The 20402-nt window shown below is 43.8% G+C and overlaps 1 protein-coding gene across 12 annotated transcripts in view; it reads left to right on the top strand.

The window, feature by feature from the left end:
* The window catches only part of ctbp1 (C-terminal binding protein 1), a 326682-nt gene that overhangs the window by 275525 nt on the left and 30755 nt on the right, over positions 1-20402 (top strand). For all 12 annotated transcript variants that reach the window (XM_043707682.2, XM_087991156.1, XM_043707477.2 and 9 more), the window contains 3 exons: positions 450-656; positions 1577-1791; positions 3967-4097. In XM_043707682.2, the coding sequence (XP_043563617.1) occupies positions 450-656; positions 1577-1791; positions 3967-4097 (553 nt within the window). The remainder of the gene's footprint in view (positions 1-449; positions 657-1576; positions 1792-3966; positions 4098-20402) is intronic.

The following is a 20402-nucleotide window of genomic DNA, read 5'->3' on the forward strand; positions in this document are numbered from 1 at the left end:
CTGTGAGTAGCAGCCTCAGGCAATAGCTGCATTAGCTGTTGAAAGCCAGAATTGTTTATTGAAACAGCTTGATGACATTTTTAAATACATAACAAAACGGCAACAAGATTCTTTACTCGCCTTCGCGTCAACCTGAGTGAAACTCAGAATAGAAAAGAATGATATCAGGCCCCAGACTTGTCACTTTTAGGGGATTTAACCCCCGCACCCATCCAAACCATCTGTTTCGCCCTTCTCAGCTCACCTGACATGATGTGTACTTCCACCAGTTTCTGCTTTTATTCCAGGAGGGATATTTTACAGTTTTGCCAAAGAAGTCTTTAATGGATTACTTAGAGTTATTTATTTATGGCAATGTTGTGCAATTTGCATCTAAATTGCAATTAATTTATATGGCATTTGGCTTGATTTTTGTGAATTGACTTGAGAATTGTATGTACTGATTTTAGGTATAGCAGTGTGTAATGTCCCAGCAGCCTCTGTAGAGGAGACAGCAGACTCTACAATGTGTCATATTTTGAACCTGTATAGACGGACCACCTGGCTCCACCAAGCTTTGCGGGAAGGCACAAGAGTGCAGAGCGTTGAACAGATACGAGACATAGCTTCAGGAGCTGCCCGAATTCGAGGGGAGACACTTGGTATTATTGGACTAGGTGAGATGGATGCAAGAAATAAAACAGAAAATGGGTCTTAATGTGTGTCAAGACTAAGGTATTTTTGTCTTATGAGTCAATGGCTGCTGTTTCAAACCGTTACAATATATGCAACTATTATGAAATAGACTGTTCAGTCCAACCAGTTTGATTTGCTGCTCAACTTCCACATGAGCAGTTGAAAACCCCATTTTAAAACATGTCCTGCAGCTTAGATTCCTTTTAGAAGCTTATTTCAATACAAATGTGGTTAATTTACCCCTAAAGCCCAACAAAAAAAGTTACAACTGTAAGCTCCAGTATTCCTTCCAGGTCTCCACCTTGCTACTGGGTTCCTGTTCCCCACTCACCACATGGAAGTGTTTGGTGTCTGCATCACTGCCTGACTAAAGGTGGTATTGAGCCTAAGTTTTCATTCTTACAAAGGCTTCAGCATTCTTTTCACGATTGGAAAAGATCTAGTATAGGCATTTATTCCCTCTCTTTTGGCTCCTGTGCAATCATTTTTAAAAAATCTTTGGGCTTCTCCATCCCTTTAAGTCATTAACCCACCCTCTTGGTGCTGTAGAATGATCAGGCTTGGAGGGAGGCATTGAAGCAGTAGCTTTTATTGAAAGGGTAAAATTACTGAGGTTTTAGACTGGCAAGTTAAAGCAGTGTGTCATAATAGAAAGGTCAGGCAGTGTCCGAGGAGTAGGAAAATCAATGTTTCGGGCAAAAGCCCTTCATCCCGAAACGTAGATTTTCCTACTCTTCAGATGCTACCTGACCTGCTGTGTTTTTCCAGCATCACTCTAATCTAGACTCTGATTTCCAGCATCTGCAAGTCCTCACTTTAGCCCTGTCATAATAGAAATCCTAGTGTTGTGTATAAGTAGTTGCCCTGATGATCTCATGGCTATTCTTTCTGTTTTTTTTAGGTCGCGTTGGTCAAGCATTAGCACTGCGTGCAAAAGCATTTGGTTTTAATGTAATTTTCTATGACCCATACCTCTCAGATGGTATTGAACGTGCATTGGGTCTTCAGCGAGTGAACACTTTACAAGATCTCCTCTTTCACAGTGACTGTGTGTCCCTGCATTGCAGCCTGAATGAACACAACCACCATCTTATTAATGATTTCACGATCAAGCAGGTATATTTGTGATTTTTTTCTTCTTTCATGTAGAACAATTTAAAAACATCTACAGTTTTGATGTGGTCCCAAAATCATGAGATCAAATTAATGAGGTACCCATCATGACATACATTGAGTGCAAAAATTAGGGACGGTGCACATGAGCATAGCTGGTACAGTGATGAATGTTTCAGTTATTATTCCTATGCAGATCATAAGATATAGGAGCAGAATTAGGCCGTTCAACCTGTTGAATCGGCTGATGTGTCACTCTGCCCCATTCTCCTGCCTTCTTCCCTTAACCCTTGATCCCCTTTTTAATCAAGAACCTATCTATCTCTGTCTTAAATACACTGAAAGACTTGGACTCCACAGCCCTCTAAGGCAATGAATTCCACAGATTAACCATCTTCTGGCTGAAGAAACTTCTGTTCATCTCAGTTCTAAAGGGACATCCCTTTATTCTGAGGCTGTGTCCTGTGATCCTAGTCTCTCCTGCTAGTGAAAATATCAACTCTATCTAGGCTCTTCAGTATTCTGTGTTTCAGTGAGGTTCCCTCTTGGCCTTCTGAACTTCATTAAGTACTGACTCAGAGTCCTCAACTCCTCCTGTGACATGCCCTTCATTCCCAGGGATCATTCTTATAAACCTCCTTTGGGTCTCTTCAATCCCAGCACATCCTTCCATAAAAATGCAATTCAAAATTGCTCACTATGTTCCAAATGTGGTCTGACCAGAAGCTTCAGCAGTACATTTCTACTCTTGCATTGTAGACCTCTTGAAATGATTGCTAACGTTACATTTGCCTTCCTAACTGCCATCTGAATTTGTATGCCAACCTTAAGAGAATCCTGAACCAGATCTCCCACGGTCCTTTGTGCTTCAGATTTCTGAAGCCTTTTCGCATTTAGAACATAGACTATACCTCTTCTTCGGACTAAGGTGCATAACCTCAAATTTTCCCACATTGTCTTCAATCTGCTACGTCTCTGCCCACTCTCCTCACCTGCTCGAGTCCTTCTGCAGCTGCCCCACTTCTTCAACACTACCTGTCCTTCCACTAATCTTTCTGTCATCTGCAAACTTAGCAGCAATTCCTTCAGTTCCTGATCATTAACGTATAACATGAACATTGTGATCCCAACACTGACCCCTGTGGAACTCCAGTAGACATCAGCTGTCATCCTGAAAAAGACCCCTGTGTCCCCACTGTCTGTCTTCTGCCAGTCGGCCAACTCCCTATCCGGGCCGTAACCCTGACCCTAACACCATGGTCTCTTACCTTATTTAGCAGCGTCCTTTGTAGCACCTTGTAAACATACCTTAGCTGAATTGGTCTTCTGTGCCTTTACTTAATCTGCATTTTGGAGAGAAGTGGATAGGTGTATATTTTCTTTTTAATTTCTCTTGTGTGGGCCTCGGGTTTGATAGTGCAGCAAACTTAATAGCTTGAAATAACTTACTCATTGGATGCTGAAGGACTGCTCGGGTTGACAGCACATTCTGAATGTTCAACAATGATAATGTCAAATTGTGACATACTAATTGTTAATTTTGGTGACCCAAATTAACATTTTGTTTTATATTCTGGATTCACATGTGTTGAAGACTATATGTAGAATGCTTTCAGTTCCACTTTTTATTCCTACATATGTGATTACAAAGCAATCTGGTTGGAATGTTCCACTAAAATAAGCTAAGCAAAGGAATCGAAGTAATAGTTCACATTTACTGTCTTCACAAATGCCTCAGTAATATTGTCAAATGGTTGAAATCTTGGCCTAAAAAGATGCAACTAGCAATAAACTTAATTACTGAAAGAATTGAAGCAATTTTAACTGAAAACAAAAAATGGAGTGCGGTGAGATCTCAAATAGTATAATTAACGACCAGTTGTTTTGTTTTCAAATGTTTGCAAATAACTCTTAACACTAATGAGATCTGCACGCTGCTTCATTTGTAGATGATGATATTTCTGTCCCTCTGGAGGCATTCATACGCTGGATCTGTTGTTCTGCTTTGGTCAATTAAATGTGTAAATGACATTGACTAAAATGACAGATCATGAAACATTATTCGAGGCTCATTTTCAAAATGTTTCTACTTGATGTGTTTCCCTTCCTTGTATTAGCCATCAGACGATGATGTAAGTTGCCCCAGGCTTAACTTTATATTTTGTTTTTCGTCTTTAGATGAGGCAGGGTGCATTTCTGGTAAATGCTGCCCGGGGTGGTCTTGTCGATGAAAAGGCACTGGCTCAGGCTTTGAAGGAAGGAAGAATACGAGGAGCAGCCTTAGATGTGCATGAATCGGAGCCATTTAGGTATAGTCAAAGTCAAAAGTTTCTCTTTTGTTTGTCACCCAATGTAAATATGTAAAAAAAAAAATATACAAAAGCAACTACAATTGAGGAAAACATTGAAGGTGGGGAGAACTTGTTAGAGTACTTCCTCAATTTATCAAAGAGCTCTTTGAATAGTATACATGTCCTGCCACAAAACCTGAATGAAGTTCTGCTAGAGCGCTCTTTAAGTAAATGTGTGGGCATCTGAGGTGAAACCTGCAAGTAATGTGGAATGATGATGACCTGGAGAAATTGTTGCCTCTACTGTTTTGAATCCATGTGAATGACCAGGTATCAGAACCCAAGTTAGTCATATTAATAAATGAGACTGAGGTGGTGGCTGGGAGAGGAAGGAGTGAAGTCTACTGAAACAACCAAGGAACTATAGAATAACTTAAATTTTCCCAAGTGGGAGATGAAATTGAATGAAGTGCGAGGTGCTTTACCCTCTAGAAAAAGCGAATAACAGACTTATTCAGTGAATGATGAAGAGAAGCTAGAAGCAAACCATGTCTGAAGTAAAAACAGGAAGTGATGGAAACACTCAGCAGGTCTGGCAGCATCTGAGGAGAAAGAAAATTTCATGTTTCAAGCCCCACATAATTCCTGTGTCTAATTTTGGACAGCTATGTACAAAGCAAAATAAATATTGGGTGGTGTTGCTAAATCTCTAAACTATAGAAGAGATCTTCCTCTGGTTTTCACCCAGAAGTAAGCATTAGCAGGGTATTGGCCTGCAACATTGTCTGTACCCCAATAGAACTGTATGTAACCTTTGCCAAAGGAAACATGAAACATTTACACGTAGACAAAATTGTATGCATCATAGTATTGTAGTAGTGTCTGCCATAGTACTCCTCCAAGCTTTTGTTTGGTTGAGAACCAAATGTATAGTCTGGCCTCTTGGATCAGTGGATCCGCGAAGAGATGGCTATGTGTGGATAAGCCCTTCTAAAAAAAAAAATTAGACATTAGAATTCTGAAATAAAAAGTGCTAGAAATATTCAGCAGGGCTGACTGCACCTATGGAGAGAGAAATAAAATTGCCCTTCCAGATCTTGTCATGACCTGAAAATTAACTCTTTCTCACTCCACATCTAACTCTTAGACCTGGCATATATTTCTCGTATGTTTCCATTTGTTCTTCAAACAGGATAGGCATTGCAAGTGAGAGGTCTGAGTCTCCTGTAGCTGAACAGAAGGTCTTAAAGCAGTCAAGCCATTTCTTCTGCTTCATTTACTCTAACGTCCAACTGCAATGAGTCTGTCTCTTGGAGCAAATTCTCATCAAGGTGCCTGAAGAATGCAAAACTGCAATCAGATCAGATAGAGGAAGCCGGTGGGAGAAATTAAAAGATCAACCCTGAAGTCGGATGCTGAAAATGTACAATGCTCCACTGAATCAGTTGTTGACTATCGCATTCATTTCCAATCATTGAAGTTAAAGAGAAACTTTCTTAACGTCTCTAATTCTGTAGCATGTGCAACGCAAATATGCAACAAGTGTATGCAGGCACAATATAATGAATTGCAAATTTAAGATTTCCAAACAACAAATAATGGAAAATTGTTCTGAATATGCATTAGGTAGTGAGGCAATAAAACTGGAACCCCTTCAAGTGGTAGGGTGTTTTCTTTTGGAACTATGGAGTTATAGTTTTTGACGAAGAGATGATGTAGATGACCCAAATTGCTCTCGTTTACTTGATCAGTATTTTTGTTTAGTTGAGTTAATATATAGCTTGCATTACTCCATCTTAACTTGGTAATAGTAGCCAGGTACAAAGTAAAACTGCCAAATTCAGTCCAGTACTCTAATTCAGGATATTTTTCAGATGAGATATTGCACCATTTGCATATTCAGGTGCTTACGTGGTACTTTAAAGAAAAGGTTCTTTTAAAAAAAACTCAACCAGTGTGCTGGCCAAAATTTCATCCCTTAACCAGCACAACTGAAGCACATTAATTCGAAATTTATCTCCATGCATTTTGCAGGCTTTGCTGTGCACGCATATACTATACTCATTATTTCGGCAATATTGCAACTAATGCACATATGAACTAGGAATAGGCCATTCAACTCCTCGAGTGTGTTCTGCTGTTTGGTAAAATGATCTGTTTGTGGCCTTAATTTAATTTTTCTGCCTATCTCCTAAAGCCTTTAAATCCATTCAACTCACCCTTCACTGCTGTGTGGAGAAGAGAATTGCACAGAGTTATTACTCCTTCGAAAGAAGAAAATTTCCTTCTCTGTAGTGGGTGATGCCATATTTTTTATGTTGCCCTATGGCCTCCTTTTAGCCTTTCTCCCAAAGGGAACAATCCTTTCAGCGCGAGGTTTGTGAATTCCCAACAGTATCTTGTATATTACAAGACGATCATCATTCATTCTTCTGAACTGCAGTAGATACAGGCCCAACTTGTTGCACATTTTTTCATCAAATATTCTTCGTTGCTTGTCCCCAGCAATCTATCAACTTTATCTAAACTGCTTCTAATCCAGTTATTTCTTAATGTTGGAAGTAGTTCATTAACCACAAAGTTCTTTCAGATGTCTCGAAGCTAAGAGCACCTGTAAGTTCAAGATTTGCCTTTTATCAAGCACAACTGTCATCCACTGTTGCTCCACCATATGTGGCTTCTTTTTGGATATTTCATTTTTTCTTACCGACATTGAAAATCTGTCCTTGTATAAGGACAGATTTTTATTAAACACCCATACCCAGTAATTTCCGTGGCTAACCATTTTCCCTCAAGCAACATCGATAAAGTTATTTCATTTTGCTGTTTGTAGGACCCTGCTGTGTGCAGTTTGACTGAGTTTGCCTATAAGACAGCAATGACTACACTTCAAAAAAGATTGCTGTAAAGATCTTTGAGACGTCCTGAGAGCATGAAAGGAGCTATATAAATGCAAGTTTGTTATTATGTGAAATTAATTCATCTTCCACGCCACTGCGCACAGATAGTTGGGGTGGGAAACACAATGTTCCTTGTTTTTCACCTGCATGGAGTTTGTCACCACTTTGTCTCACAAAATCTTCTGTATTTCCATTTGGGGTACTGCAGTCACTCTAATCTGGTGTTTAAGTCAACAAGATTGACTTAAAACAACTTGTTCACCCTGGGGCAGCTTGTTGGAGATTTTATATTTTCTGGTTTGAGAAGTTTGGAGATTTGTATGAATTGAGTTAAAATGTACATGGGCATTAACAGGGGTATCAGTTGATCATAGCTTCAGTAGTGTTTCTGTGGTACAGTGGTAGTGTCTGTAGCTCTGAGCCAGGAAGCCGGAGTTCAAGATCCACCTGTTCTATGAATGTTTAATAACATTTCTAAAAAGGCTGATTAGGAAATATCCACATTCTGGATTAGTGGTGCTGGAAAAGCACAGCAGTTCAGGCAGCATCCGAGGAGCAGTAAAATCGACGTTTCGGGCAAAAGCCCTTCATCAGGAATACAGGCAGAGTGCCTCAAGGGTGGAGAGATAAATGAGAGGAGGGTGGGGGTGGGGAAAGTAGCATAGAGCTTTTCCAGCACCACTAATCCAGAGTCTGGTTTCCAGCATCTGCAACCCAATTCCTCCGCCTCCGCCATATCTGCTCCCAGGAGGACCAGTTCCACCACAGAACACACCAGATGGCCTCCTTCTTTAGAGACTGCAATTTCCCTTCCCACATGGTTAAAGATGCCCTCCAATGCATCTCTGCCCTCAGACCCTACCCCTCCAACCGTAAAAAGGACAGAACGCCCCTGGTGCTCACCTTCCACCCTACCAACCTTTACAAAAACCAAATCATCCGACGACATTTCCGCCACCTCCAAACGGACCCCACCACCAGGGATATATTTCCCTCCCCACCCCTTTCCGCCTTCCGCAAAGACCGTTCCCTCCGTGACTACCTGGTCAGGTCCATGCCCCCCAACAACCCACCCTCCTGTCCTGGCACCTTCCCCTGCCACTGCAGGAATTGCAAAACCTGCGTCCACATCTCCTCCCTCACCTCCATCCAAAGCCCCAAAGGAGCCTTCCACATCCATCAAAGTTTTACCTGCACATCCACCAATATCATTTATTGCATCTCTTGCTCCCGATGCAGTCTCCTCTACATTGGGGAGACTGGACGCCTCCGAGCAGAGCGCTTTAGGGAACATCTCTGGGGCACCCACACCAATCAACCACACTGCCCTGTGGCCCAACATTTCAACTCCTGCTTCCATTCTGCCGAGGACATGGAGGTCCTGGGCCTCCTTCACTGCCACTCCCTCACCACCCGATGCCTGGAGGAAGAACGCCTCATCTTCCGCCTCAGAGCACTTCAACCCCAGGGCATCAATGTGGACTTCAATAATTTCCTCATTTCCCCTTCTCTCCCCCCCACCATCTCACCCCAGTTCCAAACTTCCAGCTCAGCACTGTCCCCGTGACTTGTCCTACCTGCCTATCTTCTTTTCCACCTATCCACTCCACCCTCCTCCCTGACCTATCACCATCATCCCCTCCCCCACTCACATATTGTACTCTATGCTACATTCTCCCCACCCCCACCCTCCTCTCATTTATCTCTCCACCCTTCAGGCTCTCTGCCTCTATTCCTGATGAAGGGCTTTTGCCCGAAACGTTGATTTTACTGCTCCTCGGATGCTGCCTGAACTGCTGTGCTCTTCCAGCACCACTCTAATCCAGAATCTGGTTTCCAGCATCTGCAGTCATTGTTTTTACCTAGGAAATATCCACAATTGAGTGCACATTTAAGAGAAATGTTGTGGCGAGTGATCGTATTCCTACTTCTGTGTCAGAAATCCTAGGTTCAATTCCCAACTTCCCTGGAGGTATGTAAAACATATCTGCATTGGTTAAATTTTTTTGAGTAAGTATTTATGGGGCTCATGGTGCAGTGGCAGTGCCCCTACCTCTGAACCAGGAGTCAAGTCCCATCCGCCCAGGACGTGTCATGAGTATATAGCATAAGAGGTACAGTTAGTAAGTTTGCAGATGACACCAAAATTGGAGGTGTAGTGTTCAGCGAAGAGGGTTACCTCAGACTACAACAGGATCTTGACCAGATGGGCCAGTGGGCTGAGAAGTGGCAAATGGAGTTTAATTCAGATAAATGCAAGGTGCTGCATTTTGGGAAAGCAAGTCTTAGCAGAACGTATACACATAATGGTAAGGTCCTAGGGAGTGGTGCTGAATGAAGAGACCTTGGAGTGCAGGTTCATAGCTCCTTGAAAGTGGAGTCGCAGGTGGATAGGATAGTGAAGAAGGCGTTTGGTATGCTTTCCTTTATTGGTCAGAGTATTGAGTACAGGAGTTGGGAGGTCATGTTGCGGCTGTATAGGTCATTGGTTTAGGCCATTGTTGGAATATTGCATGCAATTCTGGTCTCCTTCCTATCGGAAAGATGTTGTGAAACTTGAAAGGGTTCAGGAAAGATTTACAAGGGTGTTGCCAGGGTTGGAGGATTTGAGCTATAGGGAGAAGCTGAACAGGCTGGGGCTGTTTTCCCTGGAGTGTTGGAGGCTGAGTGGTGACCTTATAGAGGTTTACAAAATTATGAGGGGCATGGATAGGATAAATAGGCAAAGTCTTTTCCCTGTGGTCGGGGAGTCCACCTCACCTGTGACTATCGATGATACAATATCCCAGCAAGAGGCCCAACAATCGCTTCTCTAGCTTCCCGCAGAGTTCTCGGGTATACCTGATCAGGTCCTAGCGATTTATCCACCTTTTAACTGTTTCAAGACATCCAGCACTTCCATCCTCTGTAATCTGTACATTCTGTAAGATTGTGCAGAATAAAAAGAAACTGCATCAAAAGATTAGGCAGTCTTCTGGAATAACTGCTTTTGTTGCCTCTCCTTCTGTCACAAATGTCACTTATGCTTTTCATGCCTGCTCATCCCTCCTACTTTTTTCTCTACTACTGTGTTTCTCTCTCACACTCCCTCTCATTCCTGTTGCTGTTCTTCCTGACAACCTTCTCAGGGAAGATAAGGAGGGAGAGGCTAATGCTAGTGATAATACTTAGAATCGTAGAATCCCTACAGTGTGGGAACAGGCCCTTCGGCCCAACAAGTCCACACCGCCTCCCTCTTTTCCCCCCCCCCCCCGAAGAATATCACCACCCAAACCCATTCTCCTACATTTTATTTCCAACTAACACATCCCTGAACACAATGGTCAATTTAGCATGGTCGTTCACCTAACTGGCACATCTTTGGATTGTGAGAGGAAACTGGAGCAACCAGAGGAAACCCACACAGACACGGAGAGAATGTGCAAACGCCACACAGTCAATCGAGGCTGGAATCTAACCAGGGTCCCTGGAGCTGTGAGGCAGCAGTGCTAACCACTGAGTCACTGTGCCACCCCATTAGTCGTCTTCACTACGTTATTTAACTGTGCTGCCAAGTTCAGTGATCTGTGGGCCTGCACATCTAAAGCCCTCTGCATATCAATACTCCTAAGGGTTCTGCCATTCACTGTATAATTTCGACCTGTACTTGACCTTCTAAAGTGGATCACTTCACATTTGTCAGGATTAAACTTCATCTGCCATTTGTCCCCCCATGCCTCCAAATGATCTATATCCTGACAATCCTCCTCACTATCTACAACTCCACCAATCTTTGTATTGTCTGCAAACTTGCTAATTTGACCAGCTATGTTTTCCTCCAAATCATTTATGAAGACCATGAACAGCAGAGATCCCAGCATTGATCCCTGTGGAACTTCACTAGTCACAACCCTCCATTCTGAAAAGCACAACTGTAAACTTTTGTACCAGTCTGCCATGAGGAACCTTATCAAAGGCTTTACTGAAACACCAGGGATATTTGCTTTTATTTGTTAGGACATTGGTTACAAGAGCAAGAAGGATATGACAAAGCTGTATGTAACATTAGCTTGGCCACAGCAGGAGTACTGTGTGCAGTTTCTAGTCCCCGTACTGAGAGGGTGCAGAAGCGATTCATCAGGATGCTGGAGAATTCAGCTCTTGAGAGATTAGATAGGCTGGAGGAGTTTTTCTTTGAGCAGGGAAGGCTGAAGGCAGAGTCTGATTGAGGTGTACAAAGTTCTGAGGGGATAGTCAGGCTAATAGAGTGAAACTTGTTCCCTTTAGTGGACATGTCGATAACTAGGGGGCACCTTTTTAAGGTAATGTTCAAGAGCTTTAGAGGGAATTTTTGAGGCACATCATTTTAGCCCAGAGGCTGGTGGGTATCTGGAATTCACTGTCTAAAAGGCTGATACAGGTGGGAACTCTGAAGACATTTAAGAAGCATTTGGATGAACATTAAAGCGTCATAGCATATGGCTAGCTAGCTTCATGCCCAGTACTGGAAATGGGATTAGAATGGATGGATGTCCAGCAGTGGACATGATAGGCCAAAGTGCCTTCTTCCATGCTGTAAAAACTAAACTCTCGCTCTATCTGCCCTCATCTCACCTTTTAATAGCTCAGTGTCAAATTTTGTTCAGTAGTATTCTTGGAAAACATGTTGAGCTGTGTAATGCATCAGTTCCCTCTCCGTGAAGGCTTGAGCAGTTGAACTAGCAATTGATAGCTTTGACACAAAGTGACCAGGAGGTTACTTGTTTTTATCCTGCTGGGAATGGCTGCTTTACACTGGGCCTTAGCAAGTCCAGTCTTGTATCTTGCTTTGTGCTTGTCGATAACTGGAATGTGAAATCTGAAATTTTGCTTTACAATCGGGGAAGACACTAGAGTGATTCAAAAGCTCTGATGGAGAACTTTGCTGATAAGATTGCAACCTATTACAGTTTTGATTTAAATTTTAGGGCCCACTGTAATGCAGTGAGTATTTGATGTGTCTTTTATCTCTGATTCAAATTGACCTCAAACTGACGGAATGGCAGTCTGTCTGCTGACTGGAAGGACCTCCTCCAAATCTAGTTTAGGCAGCCTGAATCCAGCCCAGGGGTTCTCAGGACCTACAGAGCAAAAATATTCCCAATTTAGCAGTCTAAATTGGATTGACCTAAAGGCAATTGATCAGTGGGGAAAATGCAATCATGGTGCTTTCTGGAATGGGGGGGGGGGTGCTTTTGGAGATGGGGGAGCTGTGTCTCATTGGCAGAAATCAGAGCAGTTGATTATTTAGCAAGCTGTGCTTGATGTTGACAGCACTTTGGGAAGAATCTTGGACACTCAAGGAAACAAAGAGGTCCAAGATTCTCCATCATGCCCATGTCTCCAGGCCATTTGTAGAGTGGCATGAGCCTATCAAAGAACCTACTGAGGCTCTGTTGCATTCCAACTGGAATGGCTGATGGATGGCTGCTGAGAGAACATGGCAGACCCTGAGTCACTGGTCTCCTTCAACATTTGAACATTCCCTATGCAACAAACTTTGAAATAGCCAGATGCTGCTTTTCACCCACCACATAGATGGTCAGGCAGCTGTGGCAGTAGTATTGTCAAAGATATTAACAATTGCTGTTGTTGTGGGTACATTCGCCAAGCTGGGAATTTGATTTGCAGATATTTTATCTCCTTTCTAGGTGACATCCTCAGTGCTGTGGAGCCTCCAGTGAAGCGATGCTGTACTGTGTCAGTTAATATTTATTTGGTTTCGTTCCCGCAGCTTCACGTTGCCAGTTCAGATTATTCATTGCAGTGGTTGATATATTGGATCAAGGTCAATTTGTTTATTGATAGTTTGTCGATGAATGCCAAGCTTCTAAGAATTCTCTGGCTATTCTCTGTTGGCTTGTCCTATTATTGTTATGTTGTCCCGGTCAAATTTGGGATCCTTGTCGTTTGTGTGTATAGATACTCAGGACAGCTGATCATGGCATTTAGTGGCTAGTTGATGTTCATAAATGCGGATCACTAGTTGTCTGCCTGTTTGTCCTATATAAACTTTTGGATCAGATACATGGGTGACCGTTTTGTAATGATTAAAAGAACAGAAATCGAGAGCACACACCAAACTATCAACACCATGCTTACATGGATTAAATTTATGAGAGAGGAGGAAATTAACAACCAACTCCCATTCCTGGATGTGATGATAGAAAGAACACAGGACAGGGAATGCACAACAAAAGTGTACAGAAAAGCCACACACGCAGACCAAATCCTGAATTATGATAGCAACCATCCAAAACCTGTTTAGGGCCCTGTTCCAAAGGGCTACAACACACCGCAGCACATCCACCTGCCAAAAGCAGAGGAAGAACACCTCTACAAAATCTTTGCCAAGAACGATATCCTCGCAACTTCATCTGCAGATGCCTGGCAGACAAACAACACAATGAGGATATTCCACGACCCAACACATTAATTATTCTATCTTGTATGAAAAACATCTCGGAACTGACAGCCAGACTCCTTGGACCACTTAGATTTATTACATCACGTAAACTGACAGCCACGCTCAGACAACAACCCAGAACAAAAGACCCAATACCCATCATGTGCAGGACAATACTGCACGAAACACAATATAGGACAAACAGGCAGACAACGAGCAATCTGCATTCATAAACATCAACTAGCCACTAAATGCCACGCCCAGCTGTCTGTCGTATCTGTGAACACAGACAACAAGGACCACAAATTCGACTGGGACAACATAACAACAATAGGACAAGCCAGATAGAAGACAGCCAGAGAATTCTTAGAAGCCTGGCACTTATCAATGGATTCCATCAATAAAAATGTTGATCTAGACCCAATAACTGACCATTGCAACAAACAATCGGAAGCAATGAACGAAAAGCCAATTTCCCAGCTCGGCGAACTACCCACAATAACTGCAACTAGCACTTGAGCTCCAAATCTTTACACAAAGCTTGAATATTAACAGTATTTGTATATGGCTATAACAGGATGGAATTTCTCAGGCTTCTTACCACGTACTCATCAGAACAATTCACAAATGTGCAAATTTAAGGGCTCACTAATGCCCTTCAGGAAAGGAAATCTGCTAATCTCAGCTGGTCTAATGTATATGTTTCTTCAGACCCACAGCAATGTGCTTGACTCTCAACTGCCCTCTGAAATGGCCTAGCAAGCCTCTCAGTTGTATAAAGTCTCAACAAAGAAGTGAAACTGGGTGGGCCACCTGGCATCAATTTAGGCACCAGAAAGGACAATGGCTTTCAGAGTCCTCCTCACTAACATTTGCAGCTAATGGAAAAATTGGGAGAGCTGTCTCACAGACTAGTCAAGCAACAGCTTGACATTGTCATACTCCTGGAATGATAATGACCCAGACAGCGCCATCACCATTGCTGGATATACCATGTCCCACAGGCAGGACAGACGCAGAAGAGATGGCAGCAAATGGTATGCAGTTGAGAGGGAGATGCCCTCAGAGTCCTGAACATTGACTCTAGACCCCTAGAAGGCTTCAGGTTGAACATGGGCAAGAAAACCTCCTTTTGATGACCACGTACCATTCTCCCTTGGCTGATGAATCAAAACTCCTCCATGTTGAACAGCAGTTGATGGGAGCATCAAGGATGGCAAGAACACAAAATGTACTCTGGGTGGTGGATTTCAGTATCCACCAATAAGGCTGGCTTCACAGCAGTACTACTGACCAAAGGTCATAACTACTAGACTGGGTCTGCACCAGGTGGTAAGAGAACCAATCTGTTAGCTGCAGTTGCATTAGTCGATGATCATATTGGTAAGAGTGGCCACCACACAGTCAGTGTGAAGTCAAAAGCCCTGCCTTTGCGTTGAGAGTAACCTCCATCGTGTTATGTGGCACTGTCACCATGCTAAATGGGACAGACTTCAAACAGATCTAGTAACTCAAGGCTGGGCATCCATGAGGCACTGTGGGCCATCAACAGCAGCAGAATCGTAAAGTCCATAGTTATTAAAGTCCAACTCCCACAGCTACCTAGACTACACCTCCTCCCACCCTACCTCAAGTAAAAATGCCGATCCTTATCCACAATTCCTCCGCCACATCTGTTCCCAGGATGACCAATTCCATCTCAAAGTCCCAAATGGCCTCCGTCTTCCATGATCGCAATTTCCCTTCCCACGTGGTTGACGATGCCCTCCAGCGCATCTCCCCCAGTTCATGCACCATCACCCCTGAACCACACCCCTCCCAAAGCAACAAGGACAGAACCCCAACCTCCCCACCACACCAATCTCCACATACATCGCATCATCCTCTGCAACTTCCATCACATCCAAATGGACCACACTACCAAAGATGTATTTCCCTCCCTACCCCTATCAGCATTTCGGCAAGACCATTCCATCCACGACTCCCTCGGCAGGACCTCCCCTCTCCCACCAACCCACACCTCCTGGCACCTTTCCTGCCACCGCAGGAAGTGCAAAACCTGCGCCCACGCCACTTCCCTCACCTCCGTACAAGGACCCAAAAGATCCTACCACATCCATCAGAAATGTAATTTACTGCATCCGTTGCACCCAGCGTAGCCTCCTGTACATTAGAGCGACAGGGCACCTCCTTGCGGATTGTTTCCGAGAACATCTCTGGGACACCCACACCCACCAACCCCACTACCTCACGGCTGAACACTTCAGCTCCCCCTCCCACTCCTTAAAGGGCATGCAGGTCCTGGGCCGCCTCCGCTACCAAACCACTACCACCCGACACCTGAAGGAAGAATGCCTCCTATTCCGCCTCAGGACCCTGCAACCCCACGGGATAAATGTGAAATTCAACAGCTTTATCATTTTCCCTCCCCCCACATTATCCCAGTCCCAAGCCTCCAACACAGCACCCCCCTCCGGACCTGTCCATCACTCCCCCATCTGATTTATCACCTTCTCCTTCACCTTCATTCACCTATTGCTTTTTCAGCTACTCCCCCCACCCACCAACTCCACCCATCTCCACTTCCCATTTTTCTCTCAGTCCCAGCCCACAAGCCTCATTCCTGATGAAGGCCTTATGCCCGAAACGTCGATTCTCCTGCTCTTTGGATGCTGCCTGACATGCTGTGCTTTTCCAGCCACACGCTGTCTACTCTGATCTCGAGCATCCGCAGCCCTCACTTTTTCCAGAGGTAAACGATCCTGCAACTCGCAGATCAGATCTAAGCTCACATCAGTTGTGAATTGTAGTGGACAATTAAATTAAACCCATGAGGGAAAGGAGGCTCCACAAATACTCACATCCTCAATGATGGAAGAGCCCAACATGTCAGTGAAAAGGATAAAGCTGAAGTATTTGTAGCAATCTTGAGCCAGAGGTGCTGAGTGGATGATCCATCTCTGCCTTCAGCGTTCCCTGGCATCACAGATGTCAGTCTTCCACCAATTGATTCACTCCGTGTGATATCCACAAATGGATGTTAACGCTGGCTGCTGAAAAGGCTGTACACCCTGACAACATTCCAGTACTAAAGATATCTTTACCCAATACTCTGAGCAATAAAAGGAAGCATACCAAATGCCACCTTCACTATCCTATCCACCTGCGACTCTACTTTCAAGCAGCTATGAACCTGCTCTCCAAGGTCTCTTTGTTCAGCAACACTCCCTAGGACCTTATCATTAAGTGTATACATCCTGCTAAGATTTGTTTTCCCAAAATGCAGCACCTCATTTATCTAAATTAAACTCTATCTGCCACTTCTCAGACCATTGGCTCATCTGATCAAGATCCCTTTGTAATCTGAAGGTAACCTCAGATAGAGTTTAACTGCGAGGTGCTGCATTTTAGGAAAACAAATCTTAGCAGGACTTAGCACTTAATGTAAGGTCCAAAGAGACCTTGGAGTGCAGGTTCTTAGCTCCTTGAAAGTGGAGTCGCAGGTGGATAGGATAATGAAGAAGGCATTTGATATGCTTTCCTTTATTGGTCAGAGTATTGAGTACAGGAGCTGTGAGGTCATGTTGCAGCTGTACAGGACATTGGTTATGCCACTGTTGGAATATTGCGTGCAAATCTGGTTTCCTTCCTATCAGAAAGATGTTGTGAAACTTGAAAGGGTTCAGAAAAGATTTACAAGGATTGTGCCAGGTTGGAGGATTTGAGCTATAGGGAGAGGTTGAATAGGCTGGGGCAGTTTTCCCTGGAGCGTCGGAGGCTGAGTGGTGACCTTAGAGATTTATAAAATCATGAAGGCATGGATAGGATAAATAGATAACATCTTTTCCCTGAGGTGGGGGTGTCCAGAACTAGAGGGCATAGGTTTAGTGGGATCTTGATCAGACGGGCCAATGGGCTGAGTAGTGGCAGATGGAGTTTAATTTAGATAAATGTGAGGAGCTGCATTTTGGCAAAGCAAATCAGAGCAGGACATATACACTAAATGGTAAGGTTCTAGGGAGTGTTGCTGAACAAAGAGACCTTGGAGTGTAGGTTCATAGCTCTTTGAAAGTAGAGTTGCAGATAGATAGGATAGTGAAGGTGACATTTGGTATGCTTTCCTTTATTGGTCCGAGTATTGAGTATAGAAACTGGAAGGTCATGTTGAGTCTGTACAGGACATTGGTTAGGCCATTTTGGAATACTGTGTGCAATTCTGGTCTCCTTCCTATTTGAAAGATGTTGTGAAACTTGAAAGGGTTCAGAAAAGATTTACAAGGATGTTGCCAGGGTTGAAGGATTTGAGCTATGGGAGACGTTGAATAGGCTGGGGCTGTTTTCCCTGGAACATCGGAGGCTGAGGGGTGACCTGAGAGGTTTATAAAATCATAAGGGGCATGGATAGGATAAATAGACCCGCCCTGGAGTGGGTAAGCCCAGAACTAGAGGGCATAGGTTTAGGGTGAAAGGGGAAAAGATATAAAAGAGACCTAAGGGGCAACATTTTCACGCAGAGGATGGTACGGGTATGGAATGAGCTGCCAGAGGAAGTGGTGGAGGCTGGTACAATTGCAACATTTAAAAGGCATCTGGATTTTATGGTTTATCTATTAATTGGTTTTTAGAAAAAGACTATAGCAGAGAGGTATCGGAAAGTATTTTAACTCAAACCTATACAAAGTAATAAAGTAATTAACTAAGCAGAGATGGCTGGGCAGGTGATGTGCTGTAGCTGTATGATGTGGGAGCTGGCTGATCCCATTGTGAATGGCAGTGACCACATCTGCAGAAAGTGTTGGTTGCTGGAAGAACTCCGGCTCAGAGCTGATGATCTGGAATCTGAGCTTCAAACACTGCGGCACATCCGGGAGAGGGAGAGTTACCTGGACGCTTTGTTTCAGGAGGCAGTCACACCTGGGAGATTAAGTTAGTGATCAGGGACATCAGAGTGTGACTGTAAGTGAGGCAGGCATCGGGAACCTGAGTTCAGGAGTGCAGGAGCCTCAATCCTTGACCTTGTCCAACAGGTATGAGATTCTTACTCCCTGTATGGATGAGGAAAGGGGCTCTGGTCAGGATGAGCCAGCTGACCACAGCACCATGGTGCAGAAGGCCGTTCAAGAGGGGGAAGCAAAAAGACAAGTAGTTGTTATAGGGGATTCTATAATTAGGGGGACAGGTAGTATCCTATGCGAGCCGGATCGGGTGTCTCGCATGGTGTGTTGCCTGCCCGGTGCCAGGGTGCAGGACATCTCCGACCGGCTTGAAAGGATATTGGAGCGGGAGGGGGAGGATCCAGTTGTTGTGGTCCACGTTGGGACGAACAACGTAGGCAAAGCTAGGGTGGAGGACCTGTTTGGGGATTATCAAGCACTAGGAAGGAAATTGAAGTACAGGTCCTCAAGGGTCATAATCTCCAGATTACTGCCCAAGCCACGTGCCAATTGGCATAGGGATAAGAAAATTAGAGAAGTAAACACGTGGCTAAGGGATTGGTGGGGGGTTGGGGGGGGGGAGGGGCGGAGGGAAAGTGAAAGCGACAGGGAGTATGGAGTTAAATGGAAAGATAAGCAGGAGGATAGCATGTATGGAGATGGATTTAACCTTGAGACAGATTAGGAATGCAACAAAAAGGAAGGATAACTTAGGACATCTCATGACTGCTAATATCGCTAATGATAAGAATGTTAGCATTAAGGCACTTTACCTGAATGCTCGTAGCATTCGTAACAAAGAAGATGAACTAACGGCATAGATCATCGTGAATGATTATGATGTGGTAGGCATCACAGAGAAATGGTTGCAGGGGGGTCAGGACTGGCAGTTAAACATCCAAGGATTTACAACTTATCGAAAAGGCAGGGAGGCGGGCAAAGGGGGTGGGGTGGCCTTGTTAGTTAAGAACAAAATTAAATCTGTGGCACTGAATGACAGCGTCGGATGATGTGGAGTCTGTGTGGGTGGAATTGAGGAACCACAAAGGCAAAAAACCATAATTAGAGTTGTGTACAGACCTCCTAACAGTGGTCAGGGCCAGGGGCGCAACATGTACCAGGAAATAGAGAAGGCATGTCAGAAAGGCAAGGTCACGGTGATCATGGGAGACTTCAGTATGCAGGTGGACTGGGTAAATAATGTTGCCAGTGGATCCAAAGAGGGGAATACTTGGAATGCTTACAGGATGGATTCTTGGAACAGCTTGTCATGGAGCCCACAAGGGAGCAGGCTATTCTGGACCTAGTGCTATGTAATGAACCAGACTTTATAAAAGATCTTAAAGTAAGGGAACACTTAGGAAACAGCGATCATAATATGGTAGAGTTCAGTCTGCAGTTTGAAAGAGAGAAGGCAAAATTGGATGTAATGGTGTTACAGTTAAACAAAGGTAATTATGAGGGCATGAGAGAGGAACTGACGAAAATCGACTGGAAGCAGAGCCTAGCGGGGAAGACAGTAGAGCAAAAATGGCAGGCGTTTGTGGGTATAATTGAGGACACAGTACAGAAGTTCATCCCTAAGAAAAGAAAGATTATCTGGGGAGGGATTAGACAGCCATGGCTGACGAAGGAAGTCAGGAAATGTATTAAAGAAAAAGAGAGATCCTATAAAGTGGCCAAGAGCACTGGGAAATCAGAAGATTGGGAAGGCTACAAAAACAAACAGAGGATAACAAAGAGAGAAATAAGGAAGGAGAGGATCAAATATGAAGGTAGGCTAGCCAGTAATATTAGAAATGATAGTAAAAGTTTCTTTCAATACATAAGAAACAAATAACAGGCAAAAGTAGACATTGGGCCACTTCAAACTGATGCTGGAAGGCTAGTGATGGGAGATAAGGGAATAGCTGGAGAACTTAATAAGTACTTTGCATCAGTCTTCACAGTGGAAGACATGAGTAATATCCCAACAATTAAAGGGAGTCAGGGGGCTGAGTTGAGTACGGTTGCCATTACAAAAGAGAAACTGCTAGAAAAGCTAAAAGGTCTTAAAATTGACAAA

The sequence above is a fragment of the Chiloscyllium plagiosum genome, unplaced genomic scaffold (assembly GCF_037043375.1).
Source record: "Chiloscyllium plagiosum isolate Xiang-an unplaced genomic scaffold, Cpla_swu_hap1 HiC_scaffold_1, whole genome shotgun sequence".
Classification (NCBI taxonomy): domain Eukaryota; kingdom Metazoa; phylum Chordata; class Chondrichthyes; order Orectolobiformes; family Hemiscylliidae; genus Chiloscyllium; species Chiloscyllium plagiosum.